Source organism: Lathamus discolor, chromosome 8 (assembly GCF_037157495.1).
Source record: "Lathamus discolor isolate bLatDis1 chromosome 8, bLatDis1.hap1, whole genome shotgun sequence".
NCBI lineage: Eukaryota > Metazoa > Chordata > Aves > Psittaciformes > Psittacidae > Lathamus > Lathamus discolor.
Window position 1 is genome coordinate 20,956,822 of NC_088891.1, and position 20,494 is coordinate 20,977,315.

A 20,494-nucleotide genomic window follows, 5' to 3' on the forward strand; every position below is an offset into this window, starting at 1 on the left:
CCCACCCAAGACCTCAGTGTGGCTGCACAATTTAATGAGTAAACAGGAAGATCTGACTAGCAAAATAGTGAGGGGGTAAATCAGTGCAGTAGCTCCTATTCCTGTGTGCAGGGCTCAGGGTGAGGAATGGTCTGAGGCTGCCATGAACATGGGACACAAGTAACAGGGGAGAGCGGCTGATGGTCAGAGTGAGGCTGTAGCCAGACTCTTCCTTTCAGTGCTAAGTTAGTTTGAGGACATCAATTATTGCACTTTAAACTCTATGGACAGAAAGTGCTATATTGTAAGAATTCTAGTAGTGGTTTTCTGTGATTTACTGGTTTACTGAGGCTGTCAAAGGCACTTTGCCTATTCAAACCTCTTTTTTCTAATGCTTGGTTTTTGAAAGTGATACTTTTACTGTTGAGCTTTGAAATGAAAGGAAGTTAGCCAGAAAGCTGCTACATGCTCAGTGTCTGCCCAAAGATGGGGCAGGAGGGAATCGTTCTTCTGTCTCTGGAGGACACAACCTACTAAAGCACAAGAAAAAAGGGACAATAAAATTCCAAAGCTGGTCCCCACAGATGAAGGAAAAAATGTACAGGAATCATTAAAAAGAGAACAAACTCTCCAAGCAGACCAGAATGGGATTGGATTAAAAAAAGTGTATTGGATGGCCAATACAAAATAATAAACATGAAGGTATTAAAAAAAAAAAAAAAGCCATCGAGTATACAGCAAATACTACAGGAAAGCAAAGAAATGGTACAGAAAGGCAGACATCTACAGCAGTCCTCAAAACAGTCTACATGAGAATCAGAAAACAATATACAGGTTTGGTTTGGTTTCCCCCAAATGGCTGAGGAAAGCTGTCACTTACCAGCTTGACTATGACACTACAAGGATACACAATGTCCCGAATTGAAAATCACAGGAGATGTAAGAAAACGTAGCATTAAAATGTGAAAAAGTGCAATACAGATTGTACACTGAACTGAATGGGGTTTTTTTTCCTTTTTTTTTTTTTTTGTTTGTTTAACCTTAAAAAACCAACTTTGAACAGTTGTTTTAGCATTAAAAATATTCCCCCTCCCCAAACTCAATGACAGTATTAACATTCATGGTGTTATACAGAAGGAATATTCACAAAGACCCACCAGCTAAGAACACTGTGTATGTAGCATGGCATTTCTTTGGGTATAGGTAAAAAATAGGCAAAGGAAAACATTCCACCTTCCCCCTCCCCCCTTTCAGGACAAGGTGTGGATTTTAGTATTTAAATACATATTCTATAGCTTATTTTGCCCCGAATTGTACTGATTAAAAGTTCCAATCATTTTCCAGGTGGCCCATGGTGCTCTGATTCATTTCCTTTCCTCCCCACTCAATAAAGAAACCCAGCAAATGTCCTAGAAGTGATGCCACAAGGAATCCAGGAACAGAAAGGATGTAAAAGGATAACACAAGCCCTGCTGCTCTCTGGGAGGATTCCTCAGCTCTCCCTTCTGCTGACAGCGACTATGAAAACAGGCCCGGAGCTTTAGTCAGGTGGATGAAAGGACATGAATGAAGCAAAGTTCTTGGGTTTTAAATTTAAGCAGATGACAGCATTTCCTCTTCCTGCTCTAACAGGTCCAGACATCCAGCAGAGATGCTGTGGACTACAGCAGCAGCACCTCTCACCTGCAATGCCTGTTACTGCGTGTCCCAGCTCCCACACCTGACAGCTCAGGAGGAGTCAGTAAGTTCTGAGCTTCCTTTCAGCTTAAAAGTGAAATGGCACACGAGTTCCTCAGGCAGCTGAGTGCATTTTCTTGTTTACCTAAAATCATCACAGAGCAGAATAGTTTGGACTGGAAGGGACCTTCAAAGCTCATCTAGTTCCAACCCTGCAATAAGCAGGGACACCTTCCATTAGAGCAGCTTGCTCAGAACCGCATGCAGCCTGGCCTTGAGTGTTTACAGGGATGAGGCAGCCACAGCTTCTCTGGGCAACCTGCTACACAGACTTTCCAGAGACAACTTCTTGGGTTGAAAGGGACCTCAAAGCTCATCCAGCTCCAACCTTCCACTAGAGCAGCTTGCTGCAAGCCCCATCCAACCTGGCCTTGTTAAAATGACTAAACTACAGTCCCTCTTTTCAAGCCAGGGAGAAAGAAAACCCCCTTTTCCTCCCCTCACACAGGAGTTCCCTTGTATCTTCCCTTCCTTTCCAGACAGCTCTGTGCCCAGCACCCCAGCCACTAACACTGATTTTCATCTCAACTGGTTTCAGAAGTGTAAAAGTAATACATTTTTGCCTTGCTTCTGTCTCTGAGGAATCCTTAAGGGAAGGACTCTTTGTTTAGATGGCCTGGGACAGAACTTCAACTGAGTGGCACTGGGAACATCTGTAGTGTTCTTATAAGTACGATACAGTGTAATGCTGACGAGAACAAGTCCCCATAGCCCAAACCTAAGCACTGCCAGTGAGGAGCGGCTGCCTCTCTGCTCAGTGAGCTCCATCTGCACTTCAGAGCTTCATGAGGTGAACTTTGCACTACCACCAACAAAACAGAGCCAAAGCAAGCTGTAGTGTCATCTAACACAAGGATTTACCTTACTTTACAAGAGGAATTAGGATTTTTAACATTTCTCAATGGGACTCTCACTGCAAGTCAGTAACCAGGGACACAGTATGCTGAAGGTCCAAGGAAGGACGTTACAGAAGATGCTATCATTTTCTTCAGTCTTTCGGGTCCATGGAGAAAGACAGGAAATCAACAATAATGAAACCTCCCACTGGATCCCCTCCCCTTCCCCAGCTACTTTTCCCTCACTCAAAATATTGAAACGGCACAAAAAGCGACAAACAAGCCTTTTAAATTACATTTCAATTCAAACAGAGCGGGAATCTCACAGTGATGAGAGGAGAAAGTCAGGCTTTTAATAATTATAATATAAAAATAATAAAAAAAGCTTACAAAGAGCAGTGCAGCATCCCAAAAGGCCATGGATTAACTGCCAGAAGGGGACGTCAGAATACGCAGGGTAAAAAACAAAACAGAACAACCCACACTGGCAATGAATTTCCATACACAATAGAACAAGCAGTCAAACTTCAGTCTAGGCTGTGGAAAACAACAGTTTCTCCTTTTTCTTCTTCTTCCTTTTTTTATTACAATATTTTTTTTTCCTTTTTATAAAAAAAGTTAAAATAAAAACACAAATAAAATTGTACATAAATGCCAATGTCCAACACTGAAAAGGCAGGGCAATCACACCACTGAGACAAAACCTGACCAGAAATAAAACAACCCTCAAGTCCACTTTCTTTCCTTTAGTCTGGATGCTGGAGCTGAGCCTGCTGCATCCCACCCTGCACGGTCTCAGCAGGTCACTGGAATTCAACTTGGCAAAGACTTCATTGCAGGACGATGACAAGAAGGGTCATCTCTTTTTGACCAGCTGTAGCTCAAACGCTGGTTGGTTCCCGTTTCCATGTGCTGTCCCTCATTCTGGTTTTCCATTATTTTTTTTTCCTTTTTTTTTTTTTTCTCTTTTTTTCCTCTGTACAATTCCTTGTGTTCCAAGGCTGAGTCCCAAAACTTGTGACACTGTCTGGAGTCATGTCCCGGCAAGGGCGGTCATGCTGTAGTGATGGCATTAAGGTCCTTCATAAGTCCTTCCAGGTGGGCCATCTCTTTGGTCAGCTCATCCGGTTCATAGTTCTGTGGGAGATGGAAAGAATGACTGAGAGGGTAACCTCTTGTCTTTGAAGAGGGACAGCGCAAGAAGTAACAAGAAACAGTCAGTGATTCTGGAGCAGATTGTGACCCTGACACATGAATAAGCAGGAGCAGATTTATTGACAGTTACAGGAATTAGTAACTTGAAACAAGTCTCTATTTTAAGCACAGATCTCTCTGCAGCAGTGATTCACAGTTCCACTGACTTTTAAGGCTGTGACCATCTTATCTGCTTTCCTTGTATCAATTCCTGCTTTGAGATAACAGCTTCCTTTGAACCAAAGTAGGTATTTTAGAAACATCTTCCCAGCTTACTTGGAAAAAAGGTCAACGGAGAACTGCTCTGAGAATCATTCTGTTTTGCTAAAATCCTACTCCAGTTTTAGCCTCAACTCTGTAGCTGCAGCTATACTGAACAGCTATCATCACTACCAGTTGGACTTGATCACCTCAAAGCTCTTTTCCAACCTACACCAATCTATGACTCTATTCTGCCATCACTGCATGGATGTAGATAGATACCATGAACTGATTCATCTCAAAACCTTTCCTAAGCTGACCAAGTCTTGCCCAGTACCGTGTGGTTTCCAAGCCCTTACATTCTTGGAGCCTTTCTCCAAACCCTCTTTGCTCTCTCAGCACCACTTCCACAGGAGGCATATCCAGGCTGCTTGTGGTATTCCAATGCCAGCTCTGCTAATGCCAGATCAGAACCTGCTTCATAGTTTCTGCTCTATAGGTTTAAAGGCCATTATTAGACCTCATGGCTAGAGTCTAATATTCACGCTGCTGCTCAGCTGATTGCAGACTGCACTTATTAATGAAGAAATTTATTAATGGCCATATCTAAGTATGACAAATTTGATGAATAAGCTAGTAAGTATGGTTTTGGTACCAACTGAAGAAAAAGAATAAAGTAGGAATGACAACAAGACAGAAGGACAAAAGTGCACCAAATCAAGGCTGCATACAGAAAGGAAAGCAAGAGGGTGACAAAAGGAAAGGGCAGTAAGGAAACAAGGAATAACAATAATAATGGATCAGCATTTCCTGTGGCAGTAATGCAGTAACTTTTTGGCTTGCAAATTGAAAAGGAAAACAGCTCTTCCAGTGCCTGATGCCCAACACATCTCATTTTCTTAAAAGCTGCTTCCAAAGAAGCTCAGCAATTAGTTGCATTTTTCCCCCAAAAGCCAGAACACTCCTGTATGAGTATCTAAACCCAGATGTGGGGTGATGGCTCATCACCCTGAGGTTGAGGCTCATTTTGGCACTAATGCTAACTCTTCCAGCTGCAGTGACACTGGCTGCTCTGCAGCAGTGCAGCAATCTGCAGCTGCAGGACTTTCATAGGATCCAGGCACAGTATGCTGGCAAACCCGAGTGAAAGACTGACATCTCAAAGCCAGCATGAATACATCATCTTCAGCTATACAGAGAGCAAAAGGCACTGTTGTAGGCCTTCAGGTCTGCAGGCAAAGATGCTCTTTACATCAAGAGATGCAGGCAAAACCAAGACATGTAGGGCACTATAGCTCCAGTATGGAAGCCCAAGTTATAAACCAAAGCTCCCTTGGGTGCTGAGGACTGTGAAGAATGCAAAGACTAGGTACTGTGTAACTAGGAATGAAGGTATGCTCTTAAACTTTCAGATTTAGAAAGGACTTGAAAATTGAAGTGCTTATTCTCTCAATTTACTGCCTTGTGTACAAAGTATTTGCACTATGTTTTTGGATACGGGTTAACCAGCACTTGGTGGCTGTTAGAAGACTTGTTATCCTTTTGACAGTCTCAGTGCAGACATCACTAAAGCTTCCAAGTGTCACCTAAAGAGAGATTCACCATAGTTTGATCAGCACTGCCAAAGAAAGCCCCTGGCAGTGTTAAGAGTACCTACGCTTTCTGAGTCCTCAAGCATCCTGGTGGTCTCCTGCACATCAGGGGCACTGGGAACTACCACGGGCATAGGAGGTCGAGTTCTTCCTAAAGTCCCGATCGATGCAGTCTTCACCGAGTGAACTGGATGGGCAGGAGCTTAAAATAAAGTGTTACACAGTTATACCAGATAATGAATTCTTTTGCCTGTTCAGAAAACTCTTGAAAGTAGGAGAATAAAAAGAATTCTATAAGAGGAAAATAAGCACTTCAAATTACGGAGTGCCGAGTTTGACATTTTGTCTCATTTATCGATGTAGATAAAAGGGCCTTGAAAGACAAAATTCACCCCAGCCTCTGGCATATTTCCTCTGATGCCCAACTCTCCCCCTCACTCTGCAGGGGCTTCTCTTCTTTCCTTAAAATCCCCTTTTTCTCTTGTGTCTTGCCCGCTGTTCCCTGCTCACCTTGCTGCGTTAGCAGGGGCGTGCTGGGCAGCGCAGGGTCGTACGTGGAACCAGCAGGTGGAACGGCTGGCACTGCAAAGCTCTTCAGTGGGTGGGAAGGACGGACATGGGCCGTGGGCAGGTTCTGAGCCGAGTCCTCCTCTTGTGCGTTAGCCAGGTAGGACCCTGTGGTGCTTTCCAGGTCCTGGTGGTCAGCACAAGTTTGGGATGAGGAAGCCGGCATGGTGTCTGTGCTGGGCGTGTTCCGAACAGATTCTACAACACATACAACATGGAGAGGTTTATTTTCTTTAACAGAAATATCCTCTGTGGGCAGACGAAACCAAGAGGGTCTAAAAGTGCCTTTTCCAAGGTCACTGCTGGAAGCGAAGGAGTGAATTCACAGATTAACCATCTGTGCAGCAAATGACACCAATTCTGTGTAACTGCTCTGTTCTGAGGTGAATGACAATGACTGTCTCATAACAGAATAAGCTTAAGGACTGAATGATTCCATGGGTATAATACCAAATCAAGATTTACACTGAAAAAGCTACACGGAGTAAGACCTTGAATAAACAGCATGAAACATAAATCTTACTTTACCCTGGAGTATTTAACAGGATTGGCCTTCTTAAACAGGCATACATAATGTGTGCTGACAAGCCAAACTGTTCCTGAGATAGACCTGAAATACCTTCACTTACTGAAAACCCTTTACTTGCTACCTTTATTTGACTGTTTTCATCAGGCTCCACTCTGCTGAATCTACTGATCTAAGAAAACAGTGAGATGGTGTCTTGAATTGAGGGCATCGTGATCCTACCTGGACCACATGCAGGGAACGATCTGGACTGCCACTTCAGGAGCACAAAGAGAACAAGGGAAGCCTCCAACTTACCATCTGCAGGGGTATTTGCAGCCCCCTGAATTGCTTCCATAAGGAAACAAGTTGTTGGCTGTGGCACCTGAGTTAAAATGTAACCTTAAGCTAGAGAAGCTCAGAATTCACTTCATCTCATGATGTTACTTATGTGCAACTTAGAAGTACCATTGCACTGGAGACATTACAAGAACTACAGCAAATGCCTGGGCTTCAGGCCTGAAAATCCTGCATAGGAATCACCACGATTTTCTGTGTGCTTCAGGAAGATCAATCAAAGTCAGCTCTCAGCAGCAAAGGCTGGATTTTTGTCCTCTCTGGTTTTACATGGAACTAATTAGGATAAAAGCTGTTGTATTAAGTAGATTAGACTTAATCTGATGTTTCAGACTCCATGGCTGAAGGCTCTAGAATAAGGAATCTTCCTACTTGAAGCTGTATATAAAACATTAAGCTTCCTTTTCCAAGGACATCATAACCTATCCCAACATCTGATCTACACCCCAAACTGTTCACAAAAACCCTGTCAAGGGTTTGGTCTGCACTTAAAGCCGTCACTCTGCCCCTCAGAGCACACCACAACAGAGACCAACCAAGTGAAGTGTCAGGCTTTGATTTCCACTCATTGTTCCATTACAAGCAAGATCTATCTGCTCATTAATGTCTCACCTGTGGAATTGGCCCTGTCTGAATGGGACATGGATGTGCCAATCGGCCACGGGTTGACCTGGTGATGGAGATAGCTGCGAGTTGGAGAAGCGAGGCTGCCGGAGTGGAAATGATGGTGAGGGTTATCGAGTGAATGGATGGGATGAGCACTAATCACAGCTGTGAATGAATACAAGACAGAAAAATGCTTAACATACAGACAAGCATGCACGTGTACTAAAACACACCACATCCCTCCCATCCCCAGCAGGCCACTGAACAGGGAAGGCAGACTGACAGCGAGTAAATCTCAGCAGGTTCACAGTGACACCAAGATGACCTGTTTCAATCCCAATTTTCCAGCACTTCAGCTCCCCCCCTGCCAAACCACATAATGGCAGCAGCTCTGGATTCCAAAGCAGAATCTGGAGGAAAACCTGCTCGTATGAAAAGCCACATCCCCAGGAAGTTCACCCTGCCACCTAAGCCAGCTTAACCTGCTGGGCTTTGCCAGTAACTCGCTGGGTTATCAGACCTACATCACATATATCTTTACAGGTCAACTTGTACCACCTGCTCCTAATGAAGATCATGATGAGCTGTTTTGAGGAAAAGTGCACACGAAGAGCAAAAATGTGGTGTGATAAGAAAAAAACAGCCCTTTGCTTTTTAATATCCTTCCAGATTTTTGTATTCCAGTTGTCAAAGGAGGAGCTAACCAGGCACACACCATTACTGCGAATTACACTAAAATTGAACACAGTAAATTACCATAATTTAGGATTTAAGAGGTGAATAACTATGCTAGAATAGTGGGAGGCAAAAACAATCCATAGGAAGGTATCTGCAGGCAGTCTTTAACACATGAAATGGTCCTCCTGCCTTCTGCTTGCTGAGAAAGGCTCTCACATACCAGAGTTTTCTGTGGAGCTTCTGCAAAAAGGCATCTACAGAAATTACATCGACGTTTCCACTTACTATAAAAGAGAAACCTACAGCTGGAAGCCCTCAGAGCTTCTGCAAACAGGATATAACAAATCAAACAGAGTCACAAACCCAATCTTCAGCCCTCAGGCACCAGAAGACCTTACGCATCCTTCCTGACATTCAGTGCATCATGCTAACCTGTCACAGCAAGCCAGCTATGTCTGCTTCTGGTTTGTTCCTTCTGGACAAGGCAAGATCTAATAAAGAGGGGGAAAACAGAGTGGTTTTCCAAGCAAAGGCAGCAGGGCTAGTATCACAACGAGAAATCAAAGCTGGGGTTTGTGTTGCAAGGAAAAAGTCATACCCACAACTCGATCTGCAGCATTATCACGTCAGCTTGAGTACAAGCAAAAGGTAAAACTGCAATATACCATATCCCTAAAATATCTATCACCACTCTATCACCTCTGTCAACTGTGTAGCTTTTCACCCTAGGTGGGACTGATCATGGAAGATGCTGAGTATCGTTCTCACTGAATAACGCAGTACCAGGAGTCCTTTGCTATGCTGTTTCCATGGAGCACTTGGCACCTTTCAGCACCAGCTCCTATATGGGTTTATCTGATGCTCTGTGTATCCAGTGCCGCATCCTTTTGAGAGAAGAAACACTTAGAAGAGTGCAAGGTAAGACTTACTGCAGTCTGAACTTGTTACGGGATCACAAAAGCCTGAATTCAACATGTTTCAGCACCTGGCATACGACAAGAAACCACCAGAATCCAGTAGCTGCAATGCCCTTTGTTAGATACCCATATTTGACAGAAGACAAAACTTTTAAGAAACTACTTAGAGTATACAGATTATCAGTGTAAAACTGCATCCTATACTCCTTCCTCACACATGTAAAGCCAGGAGAAAACAAGGAGCATCACTACTTACTTTAAAACTAAGAAAAAAAATACTACTCTTGTAAAAAGGTTGGAAAATAAGGAAACAGTCACAGATTCACAAAGTGAACTAATCAGGTCATCAGGACACTTGAGAAAACATGAAGAGGCCCTGTAAACCAAGTGCTCGCTTCAGGTAAATGAAGCAAAAAATGAGAAAGTTGAAACATGCTGGACTGGTGTGAAGTCATTCTACTTAACGCAAAGGTCAGGGTAGCAATCACCTGGCTACAGGGCTGACCACGACCATGGTGCTCAGGGAAGTCTAAGCTCAGACTAGATAAGCACACAGTGATTCTGCCTCATGATTCTGTCTCTGCATATTAACTTGGGTACATTTTACTTGTGTTCTCCTGTCAGGGTTCCCAGCTGTTTGGGGGTTTAGCCAAGTCTTTTTCTATCTCAGAGTCATCATTGCAAAAGTAGAATCATTGTTTGATTCTAATAATTAAAATCTTATTTCTACTGCCTCAACAATATTTCAGTTCAGCACTTTTGCTCAAATCATCATTAAGTGATAAGGAAATGCAGAGATAAGAAATAAAACCCCAGATATCCTGCTCATTTAAGAGCATGCTCTGCCAGACTCACAAAATCTCAGCCATCAGTGCTCTAGCCATGCTCTAACCAATTTGATAACAGACACATCATGGAGCAAAGCTGAAGTGCATACTGCAGGCTTTTGGTAGCCCTTCCAAGAGATGAGCATGTTACTCCTTCATAGAATCATAGAATAAATCAAAGAATGAATCACAGAAGGGTTTGGGTTGTTCCAACCCCCTGCCTCGGGCCGGGACACCTTCCACTAGAGCAGGTTGCTCCAAGCCCAGTCCAACCTGGCCTTGAGCACTGCCAGAGCCATTCTTTCTGCTTGGCAAATTAGGGGACTAGCTCCCAAGTGGGGATGTCTTGCACTGAAACATGCAGAGATCTATCTAATTCTCTCTTCCTAATTCACTACTTCAGCATCATTTCTGAAGCTGCTCCTGAGCAGCTATGAGAAGATAGATTCTCAGAGGATAGATTCACAGAGAACAGTAAGCAGGAGATTCTCCAGGTATCCCTGTTTAATCGATCATCTTTCTCAGTGACACAGGCTCTCCCTAAACTCCACCTGCAGCCACCACTGCTGGAGACTGAGACAGCTGGACACATTCCTGACTCTTCCCCATTTTTGCAGCACACCTCCCCTTGCTCAAATACACCTAATCCAGTTTTTCCTTTTCAGGGTACCTTCTTTGAACTGTTCCACTGCAGATACAACAGAATTACTTAGGAGCAGTAAGTAGGAAGGCAGTATGTGAGTGTGTGTCTGTGCATACGGTATCAACACAGTTGTTTGGGTGCTCCCCATTTCAAGCCAGCTAGTAGGTGGGCTGTTGACTTACGTTGGGGTGGTTGAGAATCAAAAGGCATCATCATCTTGGGCCTCATCCCCCTTCTTCCTGCCAGTGTGGACATGCTATCCTCTGACTCATGCCCTGAAGGAAAAACACTGAAGGTTATTTACCACTGCAGCAAGACTTCTGTGGTACCACACCAGACTGTTTCAATCCTCCTCTCTTTATTTCTGGGCTGTCCTCTTTGTAAGCAGTTCTGTGACTCATAACTGATAAAAACAGCTCTTTCATCCTTCACTAAACAGTGGAGAAGAGGACAGTTAGGGTAAAGATTACTGGGCACCGGAGAAACTCTCTGGGCTGTACTGCAAAAACAAACCTCAGGCAGTGCAGCTATAGGGAATGAGCGGCAGTGCAGTCACATGTTGGGTACGACAAGTTAACCATTCCCCAAGTGAAAACTCACCCCACCTCAAGAGTCAAGCAGTAGCTGGTTAGAGCACCAAAACCTGATTGTGTGTTTGACCACTGAGAGAATGTTACATGTGTCTCAACTACTTAACACGAAACACTTGCTATATGACTACTGTTTGGTATTTACCAAAGGATAGTCATGATTTAACTCCTGGGCACTCAACTTTCGCATGAAGAATGTGATCCATCCTTTTCAGAGTCCTATAAACTAGGCATGAACGCAATTCACTACTTGGAAAACAAGAGCAATTTGTCAGTAAAGTGATTTCACCAGATACAGTTAATTTTAAACCTCACCTCTGTAGGAATTCCGCCGCTGATGGATATTGCTGTCCATGGAATTATCAACCGGGGTGATGTCTTGGGAGTTGCGAGGGATTGGGGTATCGGTCATGATTGGATTGGGATCTGGAGATTTATCAATGGGTTTCAGCTCCAGTCTTTCGTGATGGATCCAAAGGTCAGGGGGTTTGACATCTTTGGAGTTTCCTTTGTACTTGTGGGACCCATTCACTGATTTGCAGGCAGCTCGTTTCCTTGGGAAGGGAAACAAATGGAATGTTCTTAGACAGAGGCTTCCTTTCACTTGTTGGAAAAGGCAAATTTGCAATGTGATTTCCCTCAGATCTTGCATCCAGCTGAGCAGGAGCTGCCCGCTGGGCAGGAAGCTTTGAATTTTACATATAAGCACATCTGACACCTCAAAGCACATTCTGCAACTCTGGTGCCATGAAATTTGTCTCAAATGCTACACACGCTGCAGAATTGTGCTCTGCAGCCTGAGCCTTCACTAACAAAGTAAAGTTCCCAGTACTTGTGCTTATTAAGAGAATATTCTAAACAGGAAGCGTACATCCATCATGCTGTGCCCATACTCCAGGGTGTACAACCAACCTCAAACAATAGCTGTGGGAAGAGTGTGCAGAGAGCTGATTACCCCAGTGGGATGGTTAACTTTGAAGATTAATGACAGGAACGTTCATTTCACTGCTGCTCAGGACAGACACATCTGACTGAGGAGCTTTTTCACTGCTGCTGAAGAGCGGCAGCAGCAAACTGTGAGGCAGACATGAGACTGGGTTGGATGAGGCTTGGAACACTCTGCTCTAAGTGGAAGGTGTCCCTGCCCATGGCAGGAACTGCATCAGCTTTAAGGTCCCTTCAAGCCAAACCAGTCTGGGATTATGTGATTCTATTTGACATGCCGTGCAGAGTTCCAGCACTTTCCTTCGCACCCCCTCGCTTTGGACCCTGGCAGCGATGGAGGAAGGCATCCCTTCTGGGTAGCACGTTTCCTAGAACTGGCTAAGATAGGACTAAATACAATTTTGAAAGCTACGAGTGAGCAGAGCCTCTTGTGAGGTGATTTGCAGCCAGACGTGCTCCTGGCACCCTGCTTTAAGCACTGCAACTACAACAGATCAGAAGGTTATTCACTGGTTGTGGGTTGCTGTATGTAAGAGAGGTGGCATTTAGGACCGGAGAAACAAAGGCAAGAGTTCACAGGGTTATTTCTGCTCTTTGAAAATAAAATGCCATGAATTTTGCCCTCTCCCAAGCATATCCCCCAGTTGCTCAACCACCACTCACATATCCTTGCTCTCCTCTCTGGAAGGACCTGCATTTTTGCAGGATGGTTCACGTTCAGCAAAGCAAGTGGAGATTATCTTCCAAGCCTGGCTTTTCATCACTGTCTTAAACCTCTCTTTAGCATTACAGAGTCTTTTCAAACTTAAAATAAAAAAGCTTTCAGCTCCCTTCAGTTCTTTTGAAAGAGCATGCAGGAACAACCTCGTCAGGAGCCTATACATGGAAGTGTTGCTGCTGTAGTCTGAATTCAGAGGCTCTAAATGAGGGAAGAATTCAGATACCCGTCTATATTTTAGAGCACTTTTGTAAGGAGTCCAGCACCAGACTCCAATTCCACTCCAGCATCTGTCTAAAAACAGGGTATTATCCTGCACAGCTCTTAAAGCAACTCCACACCATGAAGCACCTGCTAAGAACAGAAATGAGAATCTGCCCGTTGAGCTCTAACAGCTTTAAACAGAAGGACTGGCTAGTGTTTGGAAGCACTACTTTAACCCTCCTCAGACAGGGGCAGTTGCAGGTATTCGTGAAGGCATTGCCCCAGCTTGCCTCTAAACTCTTGCTGGTTTGTAAACTCCGCAACACTGATTAGGGAATACAGAACATCACCATCATCATTGCCACTACAGGCAGGACAACTGTCCCAGGGCCACCCCAACAGCTTACTTCTTTTGGTGAGAAGTTGTACGACGGGTGCAGAAGACGGCAACTATCACCACAATCACAATGGTGATCACTCCAACGGACACTATGATTACAAGGAGCATGTTGCTGTCCAAGGGAGAGGTTGGGCTTCCGTGGGGACTGTTGCTGCCTGGAAGAGTTTGAGACGAGAGAAAGGGGTTATTTTTCACGTAGAAAAAAATCCTCATCAAAAGCAAGCAGAGCCCAACAAAGACTTCTAGAAGCTGCGTGGAGACCCCAGAGCAGCTTTCAGTATCTGAAGGGAGCCTACAAGGATACCAGAGAGGGACTCTTCATCAGGGACTGTAGTGACAGAACAAGGGGTCATGGGTTCAAACTGAAACAGGGGAAGTTCAGATTAGATACAAAGAAGTTCTTTACTGTGAGGATGGTGAGGCCCTGGAACAGGCTGCCCAAAGAAGTGGTAAATGCTACATCCCTGGCAGTGTTCAAGGCCAAGCTGGATGGCGCTTGGAGCAATCTGCTCTAGTGGAAGGTGTCCCTGCCCCTGGTAGGGGGTTGGAACTGGATGATCTCGATGCCCTTTCCAACCCAAACCATTCTGTGATTCTATGATCAGAAATCCCCAGAACTGGTATTGGTGTTCTACAGCGAGCACCCTTCTCTGAAGGACTCGCATTTCATGTAGCACTAACAAGCAATACCTTAGGGCAAGTCTTTCACAGTGCAGAGTGCTGATCAGGAGAAGGATTAAGATGACTTTTTTAACTTCCTACTATGTTCTTCCTGAATTAATTTTACACTTGTGCACTCCAGCAGCTATTTAAAACCAAACTGGGAACAAGATCTGCTTATCGTGCTTCAGACTGAAATGTAAATGCAAGCAATGATATTTTTTTCCATCTACCCCACACAGCAGGCGAGAGCACTATGACAGAAGTAGGAAATGATGTCTTGAGTGGGAACAACTATCACCATAGAGAGAAAAAGTTCCTCAAACAGATGTAATGAGTACCTTCAGGAGGGTATGGCATCACTTGGTGAAACACCAAAAGACAGTGTTTAGATTGGAGAGCGACACTTACCACCCAGTGGCGGTTTGTAATCTGGTCCTATGTCCACGGGGCGGCTTCCTTTCCCTGCAGACCCTGAAGCTGAAAAGGGGATGCAGGGGGTAATTGTATATACATATATATCCACACCCATACACATAAACACATACTCGAGCATCTCTAAGATAGCTCTTTTTGAACTTCCTCCTTTTCCCTCCCCTACAGTAGGATTTGCCTTTGAGCAGTAGCTGTGCTTCCCCCTGAGAACCACTTCTTCAAAAGAGCTATTTAATAACCAGTTTCCCACATTACTGTTTTTCCAAGTAAGCTCAGGAGCCTCTCCTGTTACTTATTTTAAAAACATAATCAATATTATTTGCAGTAATACACAGGTTATATTGAGGCAAATGGCTTTGCCACACTTTTACAGTTAATTATATCAAAGCAGTAATTACATGTTTTTTTTTCCCCAATACCTAATTACAGCCAGTGTGGAATACTGGAAATAAATGGAGGATCAAAACCAGGGGAAATCCATAAAAACCTGTTTTCAGCTTCTCATTCTCTTCTGTTCATGTCACCTTCACCACAAGGGACAATGAGGCATCACAAAACAGGTTTTGGGGAAACCTGGGAGAACAAATCTGTTTCTAAGCTTTAAGTTTAAAGGCTGATGCTGGATGTAAACCCATCTGCAGCTCGACAATTACAAACTGAGGCAAATTACACAGCCCCTCCTGAACCCTGGCTACTGCTCGTGGGTTCCTTGGTGCTCAGTGCAAGGGCTGACCTCCCTGCTGAGCTGCTCTCCTCTTGGTACTCTACCAGGTATTCCCCCTGCATAATTCAGCTCTAACTTAGATCACTTGCTGCTGCAAGTCATGAAGTCATGAGTTTGCCTCTAGTGTTAAGTTAGCAGAAAGCTGCCTACAGATAAAGATACACAAAGGCCTGGTTCTTCCACTTCTGTGTTGTCATTAAACTGCACTAATGCAAAATGACCATGAATAAGGAAAATACTGCAGTAGGGAAAACATGCGGCAAGATGGAAAGAAGGCATTCCTCTGGTTACAGGAATCCATAATCCTTTGCCCATTTTTACAGTATTGTGCACAAACTCCTCCCAAATCAGCAAATTTGGCATTTTCACAATGAGAAGGAATTCTCTCAGTTAAAAATCCATCCTAGTCAGGAAGTGGTAAAGGACGTGTAACAAATGGAACCTGAAGCCAAAGCCTGTAAACTGCTCACTGTGAAATAAGGACAGTTGGGAAAAACAGCAAAAGGAACTAGGAAGAACACTGAGTAAGCCCTAAGAAGAGGGCAGTAAGAAGGAATTCTACAGGGAGGAGTGAGATGTAGTCTATAATAAATTAAGACATACTGCAGGACAAATCTAGACACGTGCCAGTCTGGAGAGGATGCTGCCTGCTCTTCTTGAAGTCCTGGACTAATCATTTTGCAGCAGCAATGAACTAATTCAAGTGAATTTTAAACAGCTTCTATTGTATGAAAGGATGGGAAAATCAAACAACCCTAGACGGATTCTCTGAATTGCTGAACCTGCCACTGAAGATCTCTTGGAGCACCAGAAAAGCTGGGGGGGGGGGGGGGGGGGGGCAATAAAAATAACTGACAAAGGACAAATAGATACCCTAGGCAATTCTGGTGCAGCAGCTGGAGCCTCAGCATAGGCAAGATCATGGCAAAGATGGCTGATCAGAGATGGTGGCACACTTCATGCCCATCTGTTTTATTAGCACAGGTATTTTCAAAGACACGAAATGTCAGCCCATGAACGTGGTTGGTAACACCAGCTACGCTGGCACACTGTATTTAGACTTCCATAAAACACTTCCCTGAACGCTGGGTTAAAAATAGCATCCTAAAAACAGCCACGTGGCACTAATAACGAGATTAACAACAAATTCACTGATAAGAGTAAGAAATGTAAGTGTAGAGTTGTTATTCGCAAGGGATATTTCTCATTACTGCAAAGACCTGTGCTTGGCCAAAGGAATTCAATATCCTGATAAACACCGTGAAAGAAAATTAAAATCATTGCTCCTGGAGTTAACAGATGACCTAAAATATGGAGGAGATACCAAGATACACAGAGTCAGCTGCACAGAGCAGCAGGGATCATGGGTGTAACACACTGAGTTGGTGCAGTGTTTCATGGGGTCTGCTCTCTCTGAACCATCTATATCCTCACGCAGCCAGCTGCTGCTGTTACATACCCCAACATGTGTGTATGAGTGACAAAGGACATAAATCATATTTAAATGATAAAAACATGAGAAGGCAGTGATAGGGAGGAAGCAGTGTTCTGCAAACAGGTGTATTTTCAAAGGGTGTTGGGAACAACCACCTGTGGCAGCTCAGGGATGCCTGATACCGGCACTGACTGTGTGGTGTCAGCACCTGCACACCTCCAAAACCACAAAGGTAACTAAAGGTACAAAGTCCAGGATTTAAACTAGGATGAAATTCAGATACCTGGAGTACTGTGTTCAGCTCTGGGACCTCCAACATAAGAAGGACATGGAGATGTTGGAGTCCAGAGGAGGCCACGGAAATGCTGCGAGGGCTGGAGCAGCTCTGCTCTGGAGCCAGGATGAGAGAGCTGGGCTGGGGCAGCCTGGACAAGAGAAGGCTCCTGAAGGGGAGACCTGAGAGCAGCTCCAGTGCCTAAAGGGGCTGCAGGGAACCTGGAGAGGGGCTTGGGACAAGGGCCTGTAGGGACAGGCCAAGGGGAATGGCTTGAACCTGCCCGAGGGGAGCCTGAGCTGAGCTCTTAGGCAGAAGCTCTTCCCTGTGAGGGTGCTGAGGCGCTGGCCCAGGGTGCCCAGAGAAGCTGTGGCTGCCCCATCCCTGGCAGTGCTCAAGGCCAGGTTGGACACAGGGGCTTGGAGCAAGCTGCTCCAGTGGAAGGGACTTGGTACCTGACCAAGATGCTTCTCACTACCTAATTCCTGAAACCAGGAACCAGCAGTTTCGCCTTTAAATCCTGGGGAGCTCAATATCAGCTCCAGGCTACAGAAGTGTAGGGAGAACAATGCAGCTTAATAAAGAAGAAATGTAAGGGAGAGAAAAAAAGGACAAACCACTAAGGCCAGAATCAATCCCACTGCAGCTTTGTTTCTTCCCAGTCTAAAATAACTTGCCTACTACTTCCTGAAGGACACAATCCTGCAATTCAGTGGTACTGTCACCAGACAGGCTCTTCTCTCCAGCCTGCCTTCTCCTTTTCTATATCTAATCTACTGCCAGGATCTATAATCCATGAATGTTCTTCTAAGAATTCTGAAACAAAACTCTCATGGCTTTTAGGTAGAGTTTTCTAATTTATAAATGAATCAAATTGTTACTAGAATATCTACTTTAGGATGGTACCGATGGACGACAAGCTTTAGTTACCTGCTGAAATAAGGTTAGAATAGTGCAGAATGGAAATAGCGGCTTCTACGTAAAACCTTTTAATCTTCCCCTATTCCCTTCCTCTTGCAGCTGAGCACTGCTGATGACACCATGAAGGTCTCTTCCCCCAAGATGTGCCTGAATCTCAGCTTGCGGCTCTGTTACACAAGGCTGGATATGAATTTACCCCATTCTGCCCAGTATCAGTCTCACATGGCAAACAGAGGTAAAAGCATATTTAATGAATTACTTCTAAGTAACAGGTTGAAAAGCAAGTGAAAAAAACCCTCATGCGCAACCCCTTTAGGATCTATTTAATTGTGTGCCTGAGTGCCTGCCAATGTCCTTTTAAACTCATCCCTTTAGACTAATTCTTTCCCTTTTTTATTGGGCTTGTAGGTTATTTGGAAGAAAGCAGCAATAGCCCTGGGACATCCACCTTATAATTCAATGTCATAAAGTCAAAGCTGCCATTTCTCAAGCTAGGGTTTTAAAACCTGAGGCTTTTAGTAGCTAAAGCTGTGCTCTTCAGGAGCGCCTGGAGCCTGAACGAGCTGACAAGCAGAATCTCTCTTGCAAAAAAACCTTTCTAGAGCAGGCATATTGCCTTTGTCATGACCAGAATTAGAGCTGAAGAGCTCACAAAACCACACTTGTGCTAATTAGGTGACTGATCTTCCACCTCAATGTACTGAGATCTTGCCTTAGTGGTCAGAGGGCTGTCTGGAGTTTCACTTCATCCAAATTCCCTTTGACAGAATGATTCAGCTCTGGCATAGACTTGTGCCTTCATGTGACATCTGACCGCAGGGATCACTTTATATCCCTACCACCCCAACCACAAACAGGACTTCCAACTCTTCCACTATTGAAAGCACAACAGGATATATCCTTTATATCCTTTATATCCCTACCACCCCAACCACAAACAGGACTTCCAGCTCTTCCACTAATGAAAGCACAACAGGAACTTGCTCATTTGCAGTTCAAGCAGCAGACAGTTTCATTTACAACAAGCAACAACAGCACATGGACGGGGAAAACAAAATGTGTGAAGGCTGGAATAAAAAAGAAAGCGTGGCTGTTCATTTACCTTGATCATTAGGCATTTTATCTGAGGATTCAGCTAGTGGGACAAGCACAGGAAAGGAGAAAACAAGAGAAAGATCACAAGGCTTGAAGGAGTGAGAGACAGAAATCAAAGTTTCATATTGCCCAAGCAGACCAGCGGGAGCTCCCATTTCTAACCACCAGTGCTCGCATGGTAAAGGTACACTTCAAGAAATCTACTCGTAACTTTTTATATTTCTCCTCTGAGTACTTTTTCCCAAGCAACGTGCATTTGTCCCACTTCATTAGTTGCTGATTTAAGAGCTGCTCCATCTCATTATTCCCGCTGTGACACCCAAGTCACCAGCACACAGCTGCACCGCTGGCTCCAACTGCAGAGCCTGTGGCTTTGTACTGCTGCAGCGTGACACACAAGACCCACAACCTTAAAATATCTATAAACTGCTTTCCTAAAAACCACCTTTAGAACACTATAACTAGGTGAGACCTAAGTGCCCACCAGTAACTAGAAACACCACAACGAATCAAGCAGCTGAGCAATATTTGCTTATCTGTTAACTACATGCAAATAGAAAATTCCATTTAAGTCAAACTCCATTTGCTCTTCCTGCCTCTTCCAATTTAAATAGGCTACCCAAAGAAGAGGTGAAAGTTCCATCCCTGCCAGTGTTCAAGGCCCGACTGAACAGAGTCTTGGGCCACATGGGCTAGTGTGAGGTGCCCCTGCCCATGGCAGGGGGTTGGAACTGGATGAGCTTTAAGGTCCTTTCCAACCCAAACCAGGCTATGCTTCTATGAAATACAAAATTCACACTACCCTGACCTTATAGGAGTTGCAATCAGGAAAAGCAGAGGAAGATCCCAAGACCTCTGTGGTGATTTACCTTTGGGGGTCCTGAACTGAACTGCCTCAGACATTGGCCCCATGCCCTTGGAGTTGCGGGCCTGAATTTTGAAGTAATAGGGTGTGTCAAGGGTCAGCTCCTGTATCTGATGGGTCAGTCTGTTTCCCACGACGGGTTCGATAACCCAATCGTGTATTTCAGCGTTCACATCCGTACTGTAGTAAATGATGTATCCTATTAAAAGGAAAAAGCAAAAGGATTTTATACATGAAAGAACTCCAGGACAGTGGGAAGATCTCACAGAACATATTCTATTGACTTCTCATTATACACAGCTAAATGATGATGGGATTTCTCTTACTTTTTCAGAGACTAAAAATGCATTCAAGCCTTAGCCAGCCAGCCCAGCTTAAGTTTTAAACTGTTCACACGTCTGTGTTAAGAGGAAAAAAGCCATTGAAAAGTCAAAATTACTTCTGACCCCTGTTCACTGAATGTGGAGAAATTCTTCATTTCCATCTCTTTGCCTGTTCATAGACCAAATAACGTAAAATAACATAAAGCTGTTATTAAAAACAGTTAATGTTAAAACAACAAAAGATTCTCATGCACAGCTGAAGAGCA

The 20,494-nt window shown here is 44.2% G+C and overlaps 1 protein-coding gene across 5 annotated transcripts in view; it reads right to left on the reverse strand.

Annotated features, from left to right (window-relative positions):
* Positions 1–2,883: 2,883 nt before the first annotated feature.
* The window catches only part of NEO1 (neogenin 1), a 188,016-nt gene continuing 170,405 nt past the window's right edge, over positions 2,884–20,494 (reverse strand). For 4 of the 5 annotated variants that reach the window (XM_065689077.1, XM_065689076.1, XM_065689075.1 and 1 more), the window contains exons 20-28: positions 19,910–20,104; positions 14,568–14,636; positions 13,504–13,651; positions 11,545–11,783; positions 10,822–10,914; positions 7,581–7,739; positions 6,050–6,304; positions 5,605–5,741; positions 2,884–3,689 (exon numbers count right to left, since the gene is read on the reverse strand). In XM_065689077.1, coding sequence (XP_065545149.1) covers positions 3,606–3,689; positions 5,605–5,741; positions 6,050–6,304; positions 7,581–7,739; positions 10,822–10,914; positions 11,545–11,783; positions 13,504–13,651; positions 14,568–14,636; positions 19,910–20,104 — 1,379 coding nt within the window. In that variant the 3' untranslated portion in view covers positions 2,884–3,605. Of the gene's footprint in view, positions 3,690–5,600; positions 5,742–6,049; positions 6,305–7,580; positions 7,740–10,821; positions 10,915–11,544; positions 11,784–13,503; positions 13,652–14,567; positions 14,637–19,909; positions 20,105–20,494 lie in introns of all 5 variants that reach the window. The other variant, XM_065689079.1, reaches the window with a different exon arrangement.